Source organism: Anabrus simplex, chromosome 2 (genome assembly GCF_040414725.1).
Source record: "Anabrus simplex isolate iqAnaSimp1 chromosome 2, ASM4041472v1, whole genome shotgun sequence".
NCBI lineage: Eukaryota > Metazoa > Arthropoda > Insecta > Orthoptera > Tettigoniidae > Anabrus > Anabrus simplex.
Genome location: NC_090266.1, coordinates 987,713,785 through 987,736,183, shown reverse-complemented (window position 1 = coordinate 987,736,183; position 22,399 = coordinate 987,713,785). Strand labels below are relative to the sequence as shown.

The window sequence follows — 22,399 nt, the reverse complement described above, 5'->3', positions numbered from 1 at the left end:
ACGGCCAACTCGCCTGGTCGTACCGACTGTAACAGCCTGCCTGTATATTGGTGGGAAGTACTTGGGGTGTAAGATAACTTTCCTCTTTAGCATGCCATTCCTCTGGTTCATACATTTTCCGATATATCTGGTACGTAACACACTGGTTCATCATAGTATTCGAGCTATACAATCCCTACTCTGAGCTGCTGATTGGAATGAGTAGTGTGCATATTTAACGGAATAATGACAGAGGAGTGTTCACGGCAGTCTGTGACCTGGTTATTCCAGCTCTGGAACTTTGGACTCTTAGATCGGCACCGTAGTACTGTTCGTTGAAAGTGAGAAAGTGTGCAGTTTTTCATTTGATCGAGTATTTTATATGATAAGATTGCTTTCAATCGCTACATTCCTACTGACGTTTTTGTAATGACCTATGTTGAATTCAGTTAGGAAAACCACCAAGTCAGTCTTTCTGAGAATCCCGTAGCGAAGCACGGGTACATCAGCTAGTATGAAATAAATGTATTGATTAGGTGGAAAGTTCCTATCTTTATATTTGCGATTATTAGAATCATCAATATGGATAATGAAGCTAATAGATTATAATCGGTATTTAGTATCAGATCACAATGGAACATAACTCCACAGACTAGATAGAGTTTTGTGCTCTTCCACTTTGATGGGAAGATTACCAAAGTGGTTGCACTGCAGTAACTACACCCTGAGTGGCTGAAGCAATTTTCAATGACAAACTACAGTTTCGCATCTTCTTAATTTCCTTTAGTTCACCGTATATTCCTTCAATGTGGCTGCTTTCACATACTTGAAGCCCCATACATTTGTCCTGGTAGCAACCAGGAATCTGGAGAAGCTGGTACCCATCCTCTCACGCAGCACTTGTTCACAAGGGGTAGCACTATTTACAGAATCCAAATTGACAAACTTTGGTGGCAGACCACCATGGAGAGGCTTGGTATGCTTGGCAACCATATGCAAAAAAATCCTCCCCAAACGCCACCCACTCCACACAAGGGCCCCTGTAGCCGACTACACAACCATGGCATAGCAGATATTGCCCGGGTTCCAATGTCAAAGGATGCCAAGGACGGGTTGATACTCAGCTCCCATTCCTCAGTGCTATCCCACTACTGTTTACTGCTCGCCCCAGAGACTTCTGGCTACTGCGTTTCATCTCCCTTGTTCGGTCTGTCTCTCCTTAGCCAACCTGGTCCCTACAGATTCCCCTAAGGTACCCATATTGATGGCAAGCTTTGCGGGACACCGAAGTATTGACGGAAAATAATACTTAGAAACTTCCAACAGTCAGCCATCTGGATGTTTCAATTTCCAAAGTTTACATTAAAAATGTTCAATCACTGCACTCGTCGCCATTACACAGTAAGAGGGCAATATATGATACCTTGAGCAGAGGCGAGAGTAATAGGAGCGTTCACTAACCATCTATTCCCCAGCTCCTACCTCCTCCTGGGTTATTGTGAATATTGCAGCAAAGCTCGATAAACTCCAAGCCACCGGACTCGCCAGATTACTGACACTGTATAGTACTGATGACTAGTAGGGCAAAGACGTACTGAAGCAACACGCATGCTAATTAATTTATAAAAATAACTGACATAGCTGGCCATCATGAAAATACAGTAATACTATTCTTAGATGATGATTGATCTAGCTGAAAGGAAATCCTGTTGATGAGACAAGCACCAGCCTTGAAAATGATCAAAAAGCTAGTAATGATAGTAAAATTCAAGGATACTTACCAGTTCCACTAAACGGCTTATATGAAAGAAGACTGCTTTCCAGCAATGGGACATAATTTGTTCTACCAAAACAAAACTCGCTAGCAAAAACATCCTTGCAAATATGAGGCAGGGAACGCCATATATCATTTTCATCTCTAAAATGTCTGATAAAGTCTGCCACTGCAAAAAATAATTCTCTGTTTCTTGGGTGCCGGTTAAACAAGCCAAAGTGGAAATCCTGTAACAAGAATACCAGTATTAAATTCAACAGAAAAGAATTCATATCCAAAGACACTAATAATAGTCTAAACTAACTACATACATACATACATACATACATACATATGTTCATAAATACATAAAATACCAGGAACACCGGTACAGCAAGTATTTCTTAAATTTTACGAAGTATTTCAGGATGTGATTAGGCACCTGCTTCATTCTGGCTGTTAGACAACCCACTTCAGTCCAATGACATGTAGCTCGTGATGCAAACCTCACTGCAAGCTGCCAAGGACAGGCCACATCATGGGCTATCACTTCATTCCTTGCCAATTTTAACAAAATCCTGTATTAATTGAGATGCTGGCAAAAATTTAACATCACCATGTGCATCGTTTCATAAACGCCTATATTTCATCGAAATCCCTTCAGGTGAATTGAAGTTATTCAATTATATGTAAATTACAGTCATTGGATGATGTATCAGGCCTGGTAGTATATGAAGGCCACTGCCAGAGCACTGAGTAGCTTATTCACCATTGGGAGTTCTGCCTAGCAGACTTGCCAAGTACCGGGCGAGTTGGCCGTGCGCGTAGAGGCGCGCGGCTGTGAGCTTGCATCCGGGAGATAGTAGGTTCGAATCCCACTATCGGCAGCCCTGAAAATGGTTTTCCGTGGTTTCCCATTTTCACACCAGGCAAATGCTGGGGCTGTACCTTAATTAAGGCCACGGCCGCTTCCTTCCAACTCCTAGGCCTTTCCTATCCCATCGTCGCCATAAGACCTATCTGTGTCGGTGCGACGTAAAGCCCCTAGCAAAAAAAAAAAAAAAAGACTTGCCAAGTGAATGCCGTGATTATTGCTCGTCTTAGGACGAAGTTCTGCTCTGATAAGAATTGAATTCCACAACTTTATCTTACAACTTATTAAATCACATTTCTGTCCCTTATTGGCATCAACTCAATGAAGATTTGATTGAAGGAAGAATCCTACCTTCCATACTTATTTGCTTTTATTGCTAGTTGATGTAATTATATAATATATTACAGCTAAAAATCTAGTTAAATTATTTTAAAAAGTAAATGCTTTGTTCCTGTCATGAAACATGACGCAAGTGCGATAACAGGTATAACTTGAAAACAATGTTCTCTCACCCATGGGTAACTAATGCAGATATCAAGCTCGAATTATTATTATTTTATGATTATGGTTATTATTACTTGTATTTATTTATTATTTATTCAGGATCAGCAACAGCATAACGCCGAATTACAAAGATCCAAGCTATGTACAATAGATATGAATCTAAAATGAAAGATATATAAATATTTACAAAGAACACAAATATACACAATAAAAACTGTACAATTATATATAATACATATCTACATAAACAACGATATTAACAAAGAAAAATACATTTACAGTAAATACAGGAGCAGAACTGGAAAGAACAAGAAGGAAAATTAAGTTATATTAGAAATATCATGACAGAAGGAAGGAAACGTTAAGAAGATGTCTAGGTTCTTGTTGATAGATAATGTATTAAACATTGCTGGAATACATACAGAAAGGGATCTTTGGGTGAGAGAAAGCCGGGAGTAAGGAATATAGAATAGGGTCTTCATTTTGGTACTACGGAATGGGACATGGAGGGAGAATAAGGAAGCTAAATCTGGAGACCTAAATAGACCATTAGCTGCTTTGTATAGCAGCTTTAGGTCGGCTACTTTCCTCCGAGCAGAACGAGTCTTCAGGTTCAGTTTCCCAAGCACTTGGATAGTGCTTAGGTTCCGACATGCAGGGACCCTGGCTCTGACGATAGCACAGAAAAAAGATTGTACATGGTCAAGGTGGCAGAGGTTTGAAGAAGCAGAAATGGATGAGACTGGAGAGGCGTATTGAACAATAGGTAAGATACAGGAAACGTAGAATGCTCGGAGGGCATTTACATCTGTGATGTCAGAAAACCTGTAGAGTAAACCGAGGAGTGACATAGCACATGAGGTAACCCTGTTTATGTGCGAGACAAACAACAATTTACTGTCAAAATGCACTCCTAAGTCTTTTTGATTGTCAACAAGAGCAATCGGTTGGATCAGTAGTTGATATTCTTGTAGAACGGAGGATTTATGAAGTGTGAACGAAATGGTGGAACACTTGGAGGGATGAGGTTTAAGACGCCATGTAGTACACCAACCTGACAGTGAATCAAGAGCTTTTTAGAATTGGATTGTATCTGTAGGAGAATCGATCTGCTTGAAGATTTTTACAATCATCTGCAAAGAGAAGGATTTCACATGAATGGTGGGAAACAGTATCGAAAAGGTCATCAATAAACAGGGCAAAAAGAAGTGGACCTAGGACACTACCCTGCGGGACACCAGGGAGGGTAGTGGTGGGAGAAGACCCGCAATCCATCAAGGACCACGCGCTGTAGTCTTTTGCTCAGAAAGCTATTAATTAGAGCTAGGAGTCTCCCATGAACATTAAACCGTTCAGAAAGTTTGTGTGCAAGAAGCGTGTGATCCATGGTATCGAAGGCCTTCGTGATGTCGATATAGCATACGTCAAGTTGAGAGCCTGCGTGGATGGCAGACGTGGCATGATGGAGGAGGATAGCCAAGTTAATTACGCAGGAGCTTCCAGGAAGGAAACCATGCTGCTGAGGAGATATATATGGAATTGTAAATGCAAGCAAATGCTGATAGATGATTCTTTCACAAATGATTGATAAAGCGGGTAATATAGAGACCGGGCGATAATTTGCAATATCCGACCTCTGTCCACCTTTAAGAACGGGTGTGATATAAGCAAGTTTCCAGGAGCTCGGGAAGTAGCCGACTGAGAAGCACTGATTGAATATCACACTAATAGGGTATGAAAGACTTACTGCTGTATTCCTAAGGAAGATAGGACTGAGACCATCAGGACCAGTGGGTTTATTTATGTATGGCTATGAAGTGATGTACATCCATTTATTATTATTATTATTATTATTATTATTATTATTATTATAAATGTACCAGTAAAATATAGCCCGGATTTACTATTTAATTTATAATTGCACGAGTTATGTCTCGGGGCAGTTCCAGGTAAATTATAGCTAGGGCTTGGTACAGGAGAAAGGGTCCTATCTACAAGAGAACTTGAAAGTTCTTTTAAAGAATGAAGTTTATTCAAATAAATGCATGTTGAATTGGATATCACCTTGGTGTAGATTTTTGTCGTCTTCAACATCACCTATCAGGTAACACATACTCCCAGGTCACCATGCTGAACTGGAACTGGACTGGAACTCATTCTGCCGGCCTCGTTCATCACCATAGAATGGAGCTGGAACACCCAGATTGGTCCGACATGGGATCGAACTCATACCTCTGAAGTTCTAGACATTCTCCGACGATCTTGCGGGGTAATCATTCGTTTTATTACTCACACGAGTGTCCACAATTGCACAGTCCCCTGACACTTATTTGACACCAACGTTTGATTTAATATTGATGTAATATGACATCGATCTTCACTAGTCCCTTGTAGATAAAATTTAAATGTTATTTAAAGATGAAGATGCAGATAGCATCAAATTAAGAAAAGAAATAAATCACAGTTTATGAACATAAACTTTAGAAATAACAAAACTGAAGACTGTTCACATATTATGCACAGTTCGTGATTGCTTTCCACTGAAATATGGTCGCACTTGACACTAGAATAAATATACGACTGCACAAGAGTTTAACCAATGGACACTGTTGTCAGTAATGCACTAATGAATTATTAAACACCTTGTGGAAATAATAACATTGGCAATTATCAAGCACAGTTCAAAATTCAACTCAGTTTGAATTAAGTATCGTTCACTTCAACCCAAAATTTGAAGAAATAATAAAGTTAGCAATTATTATATACAGCTGTAAATTCAATTCATTACGAAATGAGGATCGCTCACTTCTACTCAGAGTCGAAGCACACGAGTATAAATTGTGTAATAGGTAATCACTTGCATTTAGGGTAGTGAAAAATTTTAAACACTTTCATGATCACTTCTACTTAATAAATGAAAGAAAATAAGCTGACAGAGTTTTAAGAAATTCCACAGCTGATAATATAATGTAGCGGTGTGTCACTTTGAAATTTACAACACTCGTTGATAAGAGACTAAGTTCCACAATTGTAAAGTGGTAAGAAACTAAGTTCCACAATTATAAAGACTTGTCACATGTCAAATTGCCTACACGCACACAATTTCTAAGTTCCAATCAACAGTCAGGATGTAAGACCACTGTAAGGCTTATCACATATCGGAGTTTCTACTCGCGCACAGATTCTAAGTTCCAATTAACTGACAGAATCTAAGTCCACTATAAAGACTTGTAGAATTCAAAGTTAAATTTGGACAGCACTTTGTCTCGACAAACAGAGTAATAGTGTAGTGTGGTGAGTCAGACTGGACTCCCAGCTATGACTGACTTAGTTGAGTTGAGCTCGTCTTATATGTACAGTAATTTGTGCTTCTACGTCATCAGATATCATGATTTCTATGAAGTGGAATAACTCGAGAATCTCTAAATGGATTTACTTGAAACTTAATATTAGAGACGTTTATATGATTCTCTACAAAATGACGTATCCCTCGAGTTGATATGATCATTATTAGAGGAGTTTTGAAAATTTCCTAATCGAACATTCGGGAAGGTGTAACGTTTCTTCTAGAACATGCCACTCCATGGCGGGTAGCACGTGGCAGAACAGGCAAGTAGCCTATATTGCTCCTGCGTCCATGTCTCTCATACAGCTGTAGCTGCCTCAGGTGGGCTCGTTTCACCGAGCATAGACAGACCAAGCTCGCATTAAATGTCTTGCGTGATGATTAAATATTATTTATCTAAAAAAATACGACATGACCGCACGTAACTGGTACATTACATAGTCGAATGATCGTTTTGTGTGTGAGGTTATGCCATGAAACATGTGGTATACATAATATTCATATCAGTTCAGTTAATGTAAATACCTGTAAATTAATATTATATAATTTATTCTTACTTATATTTTGTAATCCATAATTGGGAAACACACTGTAACTTCCAGAATGGTATAGGCGCGAGAATGATTTAGATTATTCCATACATTATAATCTATGTATTATGCACTCTCGAGTTTTTGAGAAGGTATTGCTTGTAATGTATCTTTCTGGAAGACTGGCCAGGATACCTATATAAAGAGACGATCTTGACGGTTAGTTAGTTACTGTTAAGTGAGTTATTGTTCAGTAGAGATATGGTGTAGCAAGATTATACTTGTGACTACGTGTGTGACATGCTTTTAAGCAGTCTTCTGTTTCAACTGTGTGTTAAGGTTGCAATCTCCACGTGCAGTGACAGGCAACTATTTTAAATGGTGGTTTGTGATGCGAGTGCTTTGTTTTGACAACAGTGATTAAGGTTATGTGTGTGTTTAATTTGTAAATACATGTAAATAAAAATAATTTTACCAACTGACAGCATCTCGTGTGCATCTTTGTGGATATGTCAAGCATCCTCAGCTAAAAAAAGGATACAAAAATTAGCATAAATGAAAGAAAAGCACTTATGATGATGATGATAATAATAATAATAATAATAATAATAATAATAATAATAATAATAATAATAGAGATAAAATGTTTCTCCATGTCAAGCTAAAACACTCAGTACCGAGCTCGATAGCTGAAGTCGCTTAAGTGCGGCCAGTATCCAGTATTCGGGAGATAGTAGGTTCGAACCCCACTGTCGGCAGCCCTGAAAATGGTTTTCCGTGGTTTCCCATTTTCACACCAGGCAAATGCTGGGGCTGTACCTTAATTAAGGCCACGGCCGCTTCCTTCCCACACCTAGCCCTTTCCCGCCCCATCGTCGTCATAAGACCTATCTGTGTCGGTGCGACATAAAGCAACTAGCAAAAAAAAATTTAAAAAAAAAACCACTCAGTAAGTCAATGTTCAAGTTTGGAATAAAACCTTATGAAAGGGATCTACTGTCTTCAAAATGCTGGAGAAGTAAGTACTTTAAATATCTTTTACTTGAGGATAGACTTACAATTTTTAAATCATAAAATTTAAAATATGTTGTACAATGACCAGGGGCGGGGGAACTACTTAGGAATAACCGAAGTTGAGGTTAAGTCTTGATATAACGTTTTAAGATGTTGAAGGGAGTTTGTAACAAAAGAAAAGAAAAATTGTTTTAGTAAAAAGAAATGGAGAAAAAAAATACTTGTGAATATACGGTGGGGAAGTGTCGAAGGAACAATCACAACACTTACCTCCCAGCCGGTCCTGGTATGTTTACTTCTTCCCTTACGTAGTCAGATGATTGAGTGTGTATGTTATATGGTTGGCCTGTGAGAGGAGTATGAGACAAAAGAGTTCAGTACAGAAAAAACCTAGTGCAACGAAGTGGCAATAAAGCTACCCAAGAAAAACTAATGTTTTGTGGATCAAATATGAAATTAAGTTCTTATATATAAAAAAGTCTTTACTGAACTCCAAATAATACAATAATAATAATAATAATAATAATAATAATAATAATAATAATAATAATAATAATAATAATAATGTTATTTGTTTTACGTCCCACTAACTACTCTTTTACGGTTTTCGGAGACGCCGAGGTGCCAGAATTTAGTCTTGCAGGAGTTCTTTTATGTGTCAGTAAATCTACCGACACGAGGCTGTCGTATTTGAGCACCTTCAAGTACCACCGGACTGAGCCAGGATCAAACCTGCCAAGTTGGGGTCAGAAGGCCAGCGCCTTAACCATCTGAGCCACTCAGCCCGGCCCAAATTATACAATGCTCATCTAGAAGCATCCTCCCTTATGGCCCCTCTTTAATGCGATTCTTTTTTTGTGACATGTCAACACCAAAATTGAAAAAAATCTTAGACAGAACACAAGAAATTTTGAACAAAAAACTTCACAATCTTACTTTAAACAAAAAAAGTAGAAATCAGCCAACAGAATGTCCTACCGTACTAATACTGAGCCTAACCATACTTTCCACCCTCCAATTAATAACTTAACTGATGTTGTTTTTGAATACAAGGAAACACAGCTTATTAGTAAAACACCTAAACATAATTGGTCTAGTTCATATCATCTGAAGCAATATATAACCACCATTGCTAAAGCGGAACAAGTAATAGCTCAACTCCCGGTAAACAAATATACCAAGATAAAATATGAAGTAAAGAAGAAATTTCCAGAACTATTTAAAGATCAGACAGTTAATATGCCCCATTTTCCTTCTAAAGACCTCAAAAGTTTAAAACAAAAGGTAAATGACAACGATCTTGTAATTACAAAGTCCGATAAAAGTAATGTGTTAGTCATCATGTACAAGAAAGAATACCAAGAAAAAAAAGAAGCATTCTTTTCAAATAACACCCTTACTAAAATTTAAAAAGACCCAACAAATTCTATCCAAAGAAAAATGAAACAGTTACTTAAGAACATTAATTTCATCCTTAATGATAATGAAATTTCAGGTTTAAGTAAGTATGAACCCAAGACTACTTTTAGCAAGAGCTTTACCCAAAATACACAAACCTGATACACCCACAAGACATTATTAATTTCAAGAATAGTCCTACTTATAAAAGCTCTAAATGTATTCACAGTTTCAAGGAAAATAACTACAACTTTCAAAGCAGAACTACCATTAGAAATTCAATTGAATTTTGCAAAACTAAAAAGAACATAAAATTTAAAACCATCTTTTACCTGGAATTCATTGAACGTTACCAATATGTATTCCAGCATCCCAACAAAAGAGACCCTTGACATAATCAAGAACAACCTAAGAACTCACAAAAAACTTAGTAACTATGAAATTGAAGAATTTGTTCTACATTTGGAATTCACCCTTAACAATTATGTTTCTTTCAATGACACAGTATACAAACAAAAAGTCTCCTGTTGCGAGCCCCGGCATCAGGCATCTTTTGCATGGATCATTTAGAGAAACACAAAATTCTGAACGATGAACAAGGTATTGTCGCCTGGCTAATGTTTGTTGATAACATTTTTGTAATTGTAGATGAAGAAATCAATAGTACTGCCAATTTAATGGACCAAATCAACAGTTTAGACCCTTTTGTAAAATTTACATTAGAAAGTGAGAATAATACTAAACTAAATTTTCTGGATCTAACTATTTAAAGAAAATAAGAAAACCCATCCTTTTCAATTTTCAGAAAGTTAACTCAAACCATAAATACTATACGGAAAGATTCACATCACCCTGAAGCACATAAAAGAAGTTCTTTTCTAAGCATGTTGAATAGAGCCTACGATATCCCCTAGTCTAAGAGGGATTTTCGGAAAGAAACTAGTCCTATTTCCACAATAATGATAAGTAATGGTTATACAAAAAACTACATTGATAGATTAATGAAATAAAAAGTAAACCTCAAACGCAGCTAAAAAGAGAGCATAAAAATATATTTTTTCTGCTACCTTCACCTGTATTAACAGAAATATTTATCAAATCAAAAACATCTTCAAGAGACTGTTGAAGTGTAGCCTTTCGTACCAGTAATAATAACCAATGTCTAATATTTAATCACCATAGTGTTGCGAGTAATAATAGATTTTTAAATTGGGGGATATCCAGGGTGAAGCGAAATTTCACACTCGGGCATCGCAGCGTGACTCCTCACATGCCAGCAATTAAAAAATGTCTCTCACAAAAGATCGTCCTGTGAGTATATCCGGCAGAAAAAGAACGTTGAAGAGTGGCAATCTGGCAACACTGTAAACACATGTAGGGTAACTACCCCTGTCAGCACGTAATAGGCGTACTGTATAGTTGGTGTAGTGGATAGATTTTGGGTTAGCATGCAGGAGGTCGAGGAGTCGATCCTGGGTTGAGGCGCTCTTTTATTTGCTAATTTCCATCGGACATTACATACTGTCATACAGTTAGACACCGTTTCTTAGGTCACATGTATCCTACATTTACAAAATTTAGTAATGCCGAACACGTTGTAATGCATCTAGTAGATGAAGTGGTGCGAATAAATTCACGCCCACGACGTGGAAAGGGAGTCTTTCAAAGCTGACCAATGAAAACGAATGTTCGTCCATTTCTAGGATCATAGTATGTAAATGCAAATGGTTTCTAGAGGACCTGCTGCAACTGCTGTTAACGATTAAGATGCCAGGTACTGTACCACCTGGACTACATTTTCAAAATAAAAAACATATGCATCAACCCACGATCGACCACTCGACCTCCTGCATGACAACCCAAAACTCTATCCACTGCACCACCTGTACAGCTCGACTACTATGTGCTGACAGAGGTAATCACCCTACATGTGGTTACAGTGTTGCCATATTTATACTCTTCAACGTCGTTTTTCTACCAGATATACTCGCAGGACGAAAGTTTGTGAGAGACATTTTTTTATTACTGGCATGTGAGGAGTCGCGCTGCGATGCCCGAGTGCGCGAATTTCGCTTCATCCTGTATAAACTCAAGTGTGTAGACTGCCATTTCTTATGTTGGGCAAACAGGACAAAATTTCCTAGTGAGATACCAGGAACATGTAAATGCCGAAAAATACAAGAGATATTCAGCCATGAGCTTACGCATGACCGAATATAATCATATAATCATAGCTTTACCACAACAGAAAGAAACTTAACCATTTTCAGAAATTTAAATAAGGGTAAATTGATGAATATTTTAGAAAACAGTCAGAACGCAAATGAATAACCGATAATATAAATACCGTGAAATCTCGATACGATACCTTGCAGACGAAAAAGAAATGTTGTAGCGGAGTTATCGTTATAAAGAGAATTTGGAATAACACCTTCTCATGTCAATTGGTGAACAGACAAAAACCCGGAAATTGAATTACATTAATTACCTACCACACGGTAGCATTTAATTTAATTACTACATATACAGTGTATACAATTTGCGAGAACAGAAACACAGAAAAAAATATTAAATTACAGTACTGTACTTTTACCTACGTTCAGCAGAGTACAGTCATGTTGACAATGTGCAGTAATTACATTTTCATACACTTGCAGCACCTGTTATTCACACTATGCAGCACTTCACTAATGTAAACTACTTCACTTAAAGAAATCTGAAATGGTAGTCTGTTAGACAGTTTTCTTTACAGAAAGTGAAATACACAAAGACCTGATCGCGTCGAGGTTCACTAAGTGATTTTCCGGAACACATGGAACACTCGATAGAAAATTATGCAGCGCTTCACAAGATGCAATAGCTCGTGGAAGACTAAGCAATGGTTCATTACATCGTTCTTCTCTTTCATCCTCTCCTTCTTCTTCTCCTTCATCTACCGCCTGGATTCCCTGAATTTCATCCACAAATGTTTCATCCGTGAATTCAGAGAACACAAGGATTTCATCATCAACGGAAAGATATTCTACCGCTGCTGGAACATTCTCATTCTCACCAAGCTGTTCGCCATAGCTAGAAAGAACACTACCCAGTACTTTCACACTCGCGTCATACTCAAAATCTGTTGTTTATAAGTTTCATTTCCGTATTGATAGATATTACTTTACAAAAGTCCGCCTCCATAGCGTAACGGTTAGTGTTATTAGCTGCCGTCCTCGGGGCCCGGGTTCGATTCCCGGTACCGCCAGAAATTTAAGAATGGCAGGAGGGCTGGTATGTGGTTGAAATGGTACATGCAGCTCACCTCCAATGGGGGTGTGCCTGAAAAGAGCTGCACCACCTCGGGATGAGGACACGAGTTACTTTACAAAAACAATATAAATATAAGTCACCACCTTATCAATACAAAATTTATTCACATTCAGCTAGTAAATATGGTCAAGACCAGTTCTGACATGCATAAAAGATATATTTTACAAAAACATCACATATAATGATTAAAATTTAAATTAAGTCCAACTGATCATAAATGTTGGTATGTATGTCTTGGTACATTTGAGCTATTGTATGTGTCAATCCTAAAATATTTTGGGCAGCTACTGTTGTTAGAGCTATTAAGAGTCTTGAATATTATTGATGGAGCATGTTCTTCTTTTCGTGTGCCGTAATATGTTGAGTTGGTGACATTTGTAAGAACACATCGAATGTTATGCGTCCTGGTAGGGTGCACGTTGATTTTATCGTAGAAGCATATAAGTTGTGAAAACAAAGTATCTGCAAGTAGAAATAATGAGTGTGAAAATGGTGCGGTATGAAAGTGTATGCTTGTATGATTTTAACATTTCCTCGATCTCTTTTCTTTTCTTCCAAAATGTAGCCACTGTCGATGGCAAAAGGCCGTGTTTTCTTGCTACGTCTGTTTGTTTCATTCCCCCATCTATTTAGTTAATTATCGTTATTTCTGCTGTAGACTTATTTGTTTCTGGGAACATAAAGCCATGCTGTAAAGAATACAGTAATGTACGTACAATACAGAAAAGAGCACTTCACCGAGCTCGATAGCTGCAATCGCTTAAGTGCGGCCAGTATCCAGTATTCGGGAGATAGTAGGTTCGAACCCCACTGTCGGCAGCCCTGAAAATGGTTTTCCGTGGTTTCCCATTTTCACACCAGGCAAATGCTGGGGCTGTACTTTAATGAAGGCCACGGCCGCTTCCTTCCCACTCCTAGCCCTTTCCTGTCCCATCATCGCCGTAAGACCTATCTGTGTCGGTGCGACATAAAACAACTAGCAACAAAAAAAAGAGCACTTCAAAACACCTGCATTACCTCTCCAGGGCGAAACACAACTGCGGCAATGACAACAGTCGCTGGAATGTATGACAATGTGTCAAACCACTGTACAGTACACTAATGAGAGCGCTACGGCTTCTAACAGCTATCCACAGCTACTGTATTATTGTTTAAATCCTAAATGTATGCATACCTTCTAGACTTTCTTGGAATCCTATACCTGGTGAATTCCTAGAGTTGCACAATAATCTACCCTCAGATAAGCAGCTACTGTACAGTATACAGTAATCACTTGCTTCCTTTGCTTACGCAATTGAAAAGTTTGTTCTTCATTACACAGTTACATAGGGTCCTGATAATTTTTGTGCTTAAATCATTGTAGTACAGAGGGGATGTTCGTCGGAGGGAACTGAAAAATGGATCGAAGTAGAGAGATTTTTCGTTATAGCGAGTATCGTTGCATCGAGAAAAAAATAAACATTGTATCAATGGATTTTACGCCGGGACCACAATATTTTATCGTTATAGAGGGGATAATCCTTGTATCGATACTCGTTCCTTGGAGATTTCATTGTATACTGTTAGGAGAGGCTCCCAATCTAGATTTATGTAGGAAGGCCATCAAAAAGGATCCTGAAAAACATCCGTACGTCTCCATCCTATCGGCTTCACTCCCCACGACAATTTCCCCTACTTTTTCCTCCGTTTCCCCCCTTGCCTCATGCTCTTCTCACAGGCCAACTGCATAACATACACACTCAGTCAGCTGACGATGTAAGGGAAGAAGTAAATATAGCAGGACTGGCTGATGGAGGTAGGCATTTTTTTTCTTCCTTCGACACTCCATCTCCGTATATTCATTAGGTTTTTTCTCTATTTCTTTTTTTCTAAAACATGTTTTTTTCTTTTGTTACAGACACCCATCAAAATCTTAAAACTTGACATCAAGACTTAACTTCAACTTTGGTAATTCTTAAGGAGTACCACCCATTCAAGTCATTGCATTTTAAGTTTTACATTTAAAAATTTTTAAGTCTATCCTCAAGTACAAGATATTGAAAGTACAATCTTCTCCAGCATTTTGACGGAAGAAAATTCCTTACATACAGATTTTATCCCAAACTTGAACATTGACTTGTTGAATGTTTTAGCTCAACATGAAGGAACATTTTATCTGATGATGATGATGATGATGATCATTATCATCATCATACGTTATTTCATTTATGCCAATTTTTGTATCCTTTCTTTTAGCTGAAGATGTTGCGCATCAGAAACAAAACATGTACCTTTTTTAAAATAATTTAACTAGATTTTAAGCTGGCATGTGATTTATAATTACATAGCCTAGCAATAAAAACAAATAAGTATTGGAAGGTGTGATTCCTTCTTTAGCCTAACCTTAGTCAACTTTATCTTCACATAGGGCTTTGAATTCCGTGAGTATGAAATGGGCTTTGTAATTTCCAAAGACACAGAAACTTCATTGGCGAGTTGGGATCGGAAGGAAATGGGGGAATTGTAGAAGAGAGGTGGTCTAATGTTTTACGGGGAAGGCGATTGCAGGCTCAGGGCTCTGTTCAGGATCAGAATTCAGGACAGGTGTCTGTGAGAATTCAGTACGAGTCACTGCAGGTAGAACAACCAAGGGAAGATGAGGAACAGGGAACTGTTGCTGATACGTGTAGAAGTAGGAGGAAGGGAAATGTAGTGTAGTGGAAAGGAAAAGAGAGGTGAAACAGGGTCATGGGAGGGAGAAAAGGGAGGAGGAAGTAGCTTCTGCACCAGTGAGAGAAAATAGGGCTGACCAGGAGGGGAGGGGTTCAAATGAGGTGGGTAGGGTTGAGGCTCTGCTCATGGGGGATTCCATCGTTAGACATGTGGGGAAAGTGTGTGGAGGAAAGGGAACTAGGGTAGAGTGTTATCCAGGAATCAGGTTGAGGCAGATGATGAGGAAAGTAGAAGAGGAAGAAGGAAAGGAGAAGGTGGTAGTGTTTCACGTTGGTACTAACAACGTAAGGCATGCAGGTATAGTTGGGCATGTGTGGGATCTGGTAAATGCAGCACGGATGAAGTTTAAAGAAGCAGATATTGTTATCAGTGGAATACTGTGTAGGAGGGATACTGACTGGAAGGTGATTGAGGATTTAAATGAGACTATGGAGTGGGTATATGGGAAACTGGGAGTGAGACTTCTAGATCCTAATGGGTGGGTAGGAGATAGGGATCTGTGCTCAGATGGCCTTCACGTAACCACAGTGGTACATGTAAGTTAGGAAAGTTGTTTAGAAGGGTTATACACAGGTACATTAAGGGAAACGGGGTGACCTAGGGTGCGGTGTTAAGCGAACAGGGAACTGGAAATCAAGTAGGGATGACATAAAAATGTTAGTGCTCAATTGTAGAAGCATTGTAAACAAAGGAATTGAATTAAGTAATATAACAGACATATACTTACCAGATATTGTAATAAGGAGTTGCATCATGGCTGAGAAATGATATAATGGATGCAGAAATATTCTCACAGAACTGGAGTGTGTATCGTAGAGATAGGATAGGAATGGTAGGAGGGGGAGTATTCATTCTGTTGAAAGAAGAATTTGTAAGCAACGAAAAAGTTAAGGATGAAAAACTGAAATTCTGGGTGTAAGGCTCATCTCTAAAGATAATGGGCAACTTGATGTCTTTGGAGTGTACAGACAGGGAAAGGGTAGTGTTGAAGCTGATTCAGAATTATTTGATAAGATAATCAGCTACATGGGAAACGATAAGGAAAGGAAATATACCAAATTTCAATTGGGAAGGAAATACGAACAACAGGAAGTATGAACAACAAATGGCAAATAAGTTAATATGGGAAGGGCACCTGATTCAGAAAGTGATGGAACCAACTAGAGGGAAGAATATTTTGGATGTGGTGCTGATAAAACCAGATGAGCTCTATAGAGAAACCGAAGTAATAGATGGTATTAGTGATCGCGAAGCTGTTTTTGTCATTGTTAAAAAAAATGTGAAAGAAAGGAACGCATTAAAATTAGGACTATTAGGCAGTACCATATGGCTGATAAAACAGGCATGAGGGAGTGTTTGATGATGATGCATGTTGTTTTAAGGGGCCTAATGTCGAAGGTCATCGGCCCCTCCCGAGGGAGTGTTTAAAAAGTAACTATGATCACTGGAAAATGGTAAATAAAAATGTAAACAGACTCTGGGACGGGTTTAAAGCAATTGTTGAGGAATGTGAAAATAGGTTTGTACCTTTAAAGGTGGTAAGGAATGGTAAAGATCTACAGAAGTAAAGAGACTAAGAAGGAGGTGCAGGTTAGAACGAAATAGAGTTAGAAATTGTTATGGAAGTAAGGAGAAATTGAAGGAACTTACTAGGAAATTCAATCTAGCAAAGAAGTCAGCTATGGATAACATGATGGCAAGCATAATTGGTGGTCATACAAATTTTAGTGAAAAATGGAAAGGTATGTATAGGTACTTTAAGGCAGAAACAGGTTCAAAGAAGGACATTCCAGGAATTGTTAATGAACAAGGGGAGTGTGTATGCAAGGATCTTCAAAAGGCAGAAGTATTCAGTCAGCAGTATGCAAAGATTGTTGGTTATAAGGATAATGTCCAGATAGGGGATGTGACTAATACTAAAGAAGCATTAAAATTTACCTATGATAACAATGACATTTACAGTAAGATACAAAAGTTGAAAACTAGAAAAGCAGCTGGAATTGATGAGATTTTTGGGGATATACTAAAGGCAATGGGTTGGGATATAGTACCATATCTGAAATACTTATTTGATTATTGTTTGGTTGAAGGAGCTATACCAAATGAATGGAGAGTTGCTATAATAACCCCTGTGTATAAAGGAAAGGGCGACAGACATAAAGCTAAAAATTACAGGCCAGTCAGTTTGACATGCATTGCATGTAAGCTTTGGGAAAGCATTCTTTCTGATTATATTAGACATGTTTGCAAAACTAATAACTGGTTTGACAGAAGGCAGTTTGGGTTTAGGAAAGGTTATTCCACTGAAGCTCAGCTTGTAGGATTTCAGCAAGATATAGCAGATATCCTGGATTCAGGAGGCCAAATGGACTGTACTGCGATTGACCTATCTAAGGCATTTGATAGGATAGATCATGGAAGACTACTGGCAAAAATGAGTGTTATTGGACTAGAAAAAAGAGTGACTGAATGGGTGGCTATATTTCTAGAAAACAGAACTCAGAGAATTAGAGTAGGCGAAGCCTTATCTGACCCTGTAATAATTAAGAGGGGAATTCCTCAAGGCAGTATTATTGGACCTTTATGTTTTCTTATATATATCAATTATATGTGTAAAGAAGTGGAATCAGAGATAAGGCTGTTTGCAGATGATGTTATTTTGTACAGAGTAATAAATAAGTTACAAGACTGTGAGAGGATGCAGGGTGACCTTGATAGTGTTGTGAGATGGACGGTGGGCAATGGTATGATGATAAACGGGGTTAGAAGTCAGGTTGTGAGTTTCACAAATAGGAAAAGTCCTCTCAGTTTTAATTACTGTGTTGATAGGGTGAAGTTCCTTTTGGGGATCATTGTAAGTACCTAAATGTTAATATAAGAAAAGACCTTCATTGGGGTAATCACATAAATATGATTGTTAATAAACGGTACAGATCTCTGCACATGGTTATGACGGTATTTAGCAGTTGTAGTAAGGATGTAAACGAGAGGGCATATAAGTCTCTGGTAAGACCCCAACTAGAGTATGGTTCCAGTGTATGGGACCCCTCACCAGAATTACTTGATTCAAGAACTGGAAAAAATCCAAAGAAAAGCAGCTCGATTTGTTCTGGGTGATTTCCAACAAAATAGTAGCGTTACAAAAATATTGCAAAGTTTGGGCTGGGAAGACTTGGGAGAAAGGAGATGAGCTGCTCGACTAAGTGGTATGTTCTGAGCTGTCAATAGAGAATTAGCGTGGGAGGATATCAGTAGACGAATAAGTTTGAGATGTATCTTTAAAAGTAGAAAAGATCACAATATGAAGATAAAGTTGGAATTAAAGAGGACAAACTGGGGCAAATATTTGTTTACAGGAAGGGGAGTTAGGGATTGGAATACCTTACCAAGGGAAATGTTCAATAATTTTCCAATTTCTTTGCGATCACTTAAGAAAAGGCTAGGAATACAACAGATAGGGAATCTGCCACCTGGGCGACTGCCCTAAATGCAGATCAGTAGTGACTGATTGCAATTTTTAGAAATTTTAAACCACCGTGTGTATGAACCATGACTATTTCTCTCCAAGTTAAATTCCTTTGAACTGTAAATATTTCCACTACGGTTGACTTTGATTTCGTTCATTTGCCTCGGCAATAAACTTTTCATTAAGGAATACTTCAATTTCTTTTATGAAGTGCAAACTTTAAGGAAGTAAACTTTTCAATTTTACAGGTAGATACTTGTGATAATACGATGAATAAAATAGTAGACTCAATTTCCAAACAGCTATAATCATTACTTCAGACACTCAATCCAAGTGCCAATGTGTGTTAAAACTGTGTCCCGGAATATTTTATACAAGACTGTACTAACATTTCAGTGTTAACTAGCAGTGTCCGTTTTCACGCATAAATCCTTCTATTAAATAACACTAGAATGTTTATATTGTTCTCCCACCTATTCAATACAATACAATCTTAAAAGTTAGGACTTTGTCCTTATCAAAATATTAGCACAAAATTGATACATTAGATGGTACATGTTTCGCCTATTAATTGTAGGCATCATCAGCCATATTTTACCTTATGAATAGATCAGGTACCTGATTGGGAATGACTTATGAATACTGTTAAAAACTATATCTTGTAAAATGGATTGGAGATCGTAAAACAACTAATACAAAATAAAATGTGGTATACTATTACTTAACAATATTGTGTTAATATGTGAGTCTAAAAGGGTGACATTCATTTGAAGGTTACAACTCTGATATTAAAAGATATTATAATAAAGATAAAAATCAGAAAGCACATTCCATTTGATTGTCAAAGGGCGTGTTATTAAAAACTTGAAGAAAGTTGAGCATTGGTAGTGGTTGTTGGTTTTGAAGTTTCTATTTATATGCTTATAAATTTTGAAGAATTTACATATGGCCTGGTTCTTTTTAAAAGGATAATATAAGTTGTAATGATGGTGCCGTAGGCTATATTGAAGTTTGTGTGGACGTCATTAGGCCATCTTCTTCGAAGTAGTGATAGGTGCAGCTTTTATTGCTGAACAAGTGTTATCACGTGTAAATCCTTCTATTCAAATTCTGGTGTCAAACAGCAGAGTTCGTTTCACAGATACTCTCTTCCATTTAACTCTCACAATTTTGTGGGTTACTGTAGTCACGTCCTAGTTTGTGAACCATGGGCAATGGCTGAGTGGCCTAGTAAGTGGTCCTGAGAGTGGGGATAACCAGTTGCTAGGGAATGGGAGTGGGCATCTCGGACATATTCTGAGTCGTGGCCCTCCTTGTGCTCAGGCGGCTAGGACTATGCAATTCACCGGTGGTCCATAACCCGTTAGAGGAAAGATCCTCACTTGGACTATGTGCAAGTAGGGTAGCATCCTGCTTCAAGAATTTACCGAGCTCAGAACATTTTAAGCAAGCCTCGGACCTATGGGAGTAATGGAGTCCCACTCCCATTTGACAGGCGAGGGACTCCTTGGAAACAACTTGGCGAACGAAATGGAATTCAATGGGGAGCTATCAATATTAATGGGGCTTATGGAAGAAAGAAGATAGAACTGGCTGAGTCAGCAAAGAGGATGCATCTGGATGTGCTAGGGGTAAGTGATATTCGGGTAAGGGGAGATGAGGAAGAGATAGGAGATTATAAAGTGTACTTGACGGGTGTTAGAAAGGGAAGGGCAGAGTCTGGGGTAGGACTCTTTATCAGGAATACCATTGCACGCAACACAGTTTCTGTTAGGCACGTAAATGAGCGAATGATGTGGGTAGATTTGTCAACTGGAGGAATTAGGACAAGAATTATATCCGTGTATTCACCACGTGAGGGTGCAGATGAGGATGAAGTTGACAAGTTTTATGAAGCATTGAGTGACATAGTGGTCAGGGTCAACAGCAAGGATAGAATAGTGCTAATGGGCGATTTCAATGCGAGAGTTGGGAATAGAACTGAAGGATACGAAAGGGTGATTGGTAAATGTGGGGAAGATATGGAAGCTAATGGGAATGGGAAGCGTTTGCTGGACTTCTGTGCTAGTATGGGTTTAGCTGTTACGAATACACTCTTCAAGCATAAGGCTATTCACCGCTACACATGGGAGGCTAGGGGTACCAGATCCATAATAGACTATATCTTAACAGACTTTGAATTCAGGAAATCTGTTAGGAATGTACGAGTTTTCCGGGGATTTTTCGATGATACAGACCATTATCTGATCTGTAGTGAACTAAGTATCTCTAGGCCTAGGGTAGAGAAAGTGAAATCTGTCTGCAAACGAATAAGGGTAGAAAATCTCCATGACGAGGAAATTAGACAGAAGTACATGGATATGATTAGTGAGTTGTTTCGAACAGTAGACAGTAAGCAGGTTCAGGATATAGAAAGTGAATGCGTGGCATAACGGGATGCTGTAGTAGAAACAGCAAGGGAATGCCTAGGAACAACTGTGTGTAAAGATGGGAAAAGGGGGACATCTTGGTGGAATGATGAAGTGAGAGCAGCCTGTAAACGTAAAAAGAAGACTTATCAGAAATGGCTCCAAACAAGGGCTGAGGCAGACAGGGATTTGTACGTACATGAAAGAAACAGAGCAAAACAAATAGTTGTTGAATCCAAAAAGAAGTTTTTTTTTTTTGCTAATTGCTTTACGTCGCACCGACACAGATAGCTCTTATGGCGACAATGGGACAGGGAAAGGCTAGGAGTGAGAAGGAAGCAGCCGTGGCCTTAATTAAGGTGCAGCCCCAGCATTTGCCTGGTGTGAAAATGGGAAACCACGGAAAACCATTTTCAGGGCTGCCGATAGTGGGGTTCGAACCTACTATCTCCCGAATACTGGGTACTGGCCGCACTTAAGTGACTGCAGCTATCGAGCTCGGTGAAAAAAAGAAAAAAGACATAGGAAGATTTTGGTAATAACCTGGAAAGGCTAGGTCAAGCAGCAGGGAAACCTTTCTGGACAGTAATAAAGAATCTTAGGAAGGGAGGGAAATGGAAATGAACAGTGTTTTGAGTAATTCAGGTGAACTCATAATAGATCCCTGGGAATCAATGCAGAGGTTGAGGGAATATTTTGAACATCTTCTCTATGTAAAAGGAAATCATCCTGGTGGTGTTGCAAACAGCCAAGCTCATGGGAAGGAGAAAAATGATGTTGGTGAAATTATGCTTGAGGAAGTGGAAAAGATGGTAAATAAACTACATTGTCATAAGGCAGCAGGAACAGATGAAATCAGACCTGAAATGGTGAAGTATAGTGGGAAGGCAGGGATGAAATGGCTTCATAGAGTAGTAAAATTAGCATGGAGTGTTGGTAAGGTACCTTCAGATTGGACAAAAACAGTAACTGCACCTATCTATAAGCAAGGGAACAGGAAGGATTGCAACAACTATCAAGGTATCTCATTGATTAGTATAAAAGGCAAAGTATTCACTGGTATCTTGGAAGGGAGGGTGCGATCAGTCGTTGAGAGGAAGTTGGAT

The 22,399-nt window shown here is 38.5% G+C and overlaps 1 protein-coding gene across 2 annotated transcripts in view; it reads right to left on the bottom strand.

The window, feature by feature from the left end:
• Window positions 1–22,399, bottom strand: part of LOC136863754 (constitutive coactivator of peroxisome proliferator-activated receptor gamma) — a 1,011,420-nt gene that overhangs the window by 653,071 nt on the left and 335,950 nt on the right. For both annotated transcript variants that reach the window (XR_011017848.1, XM_068226360.1), the window contains exon 5: window positions 1,761–1,980. Coding sequence is in view for 1 of the 2 variants with exons in the window: in XM_068226360.1 (XP_068082461.1) it covers window positions 1,761–1,980 (220 nt within the window). In the remaining variant the exon portion in view is untranslated. The remainder of the gene's footprint in view (window positions 1–1,760; window positions 1,981–22,399) is intronic.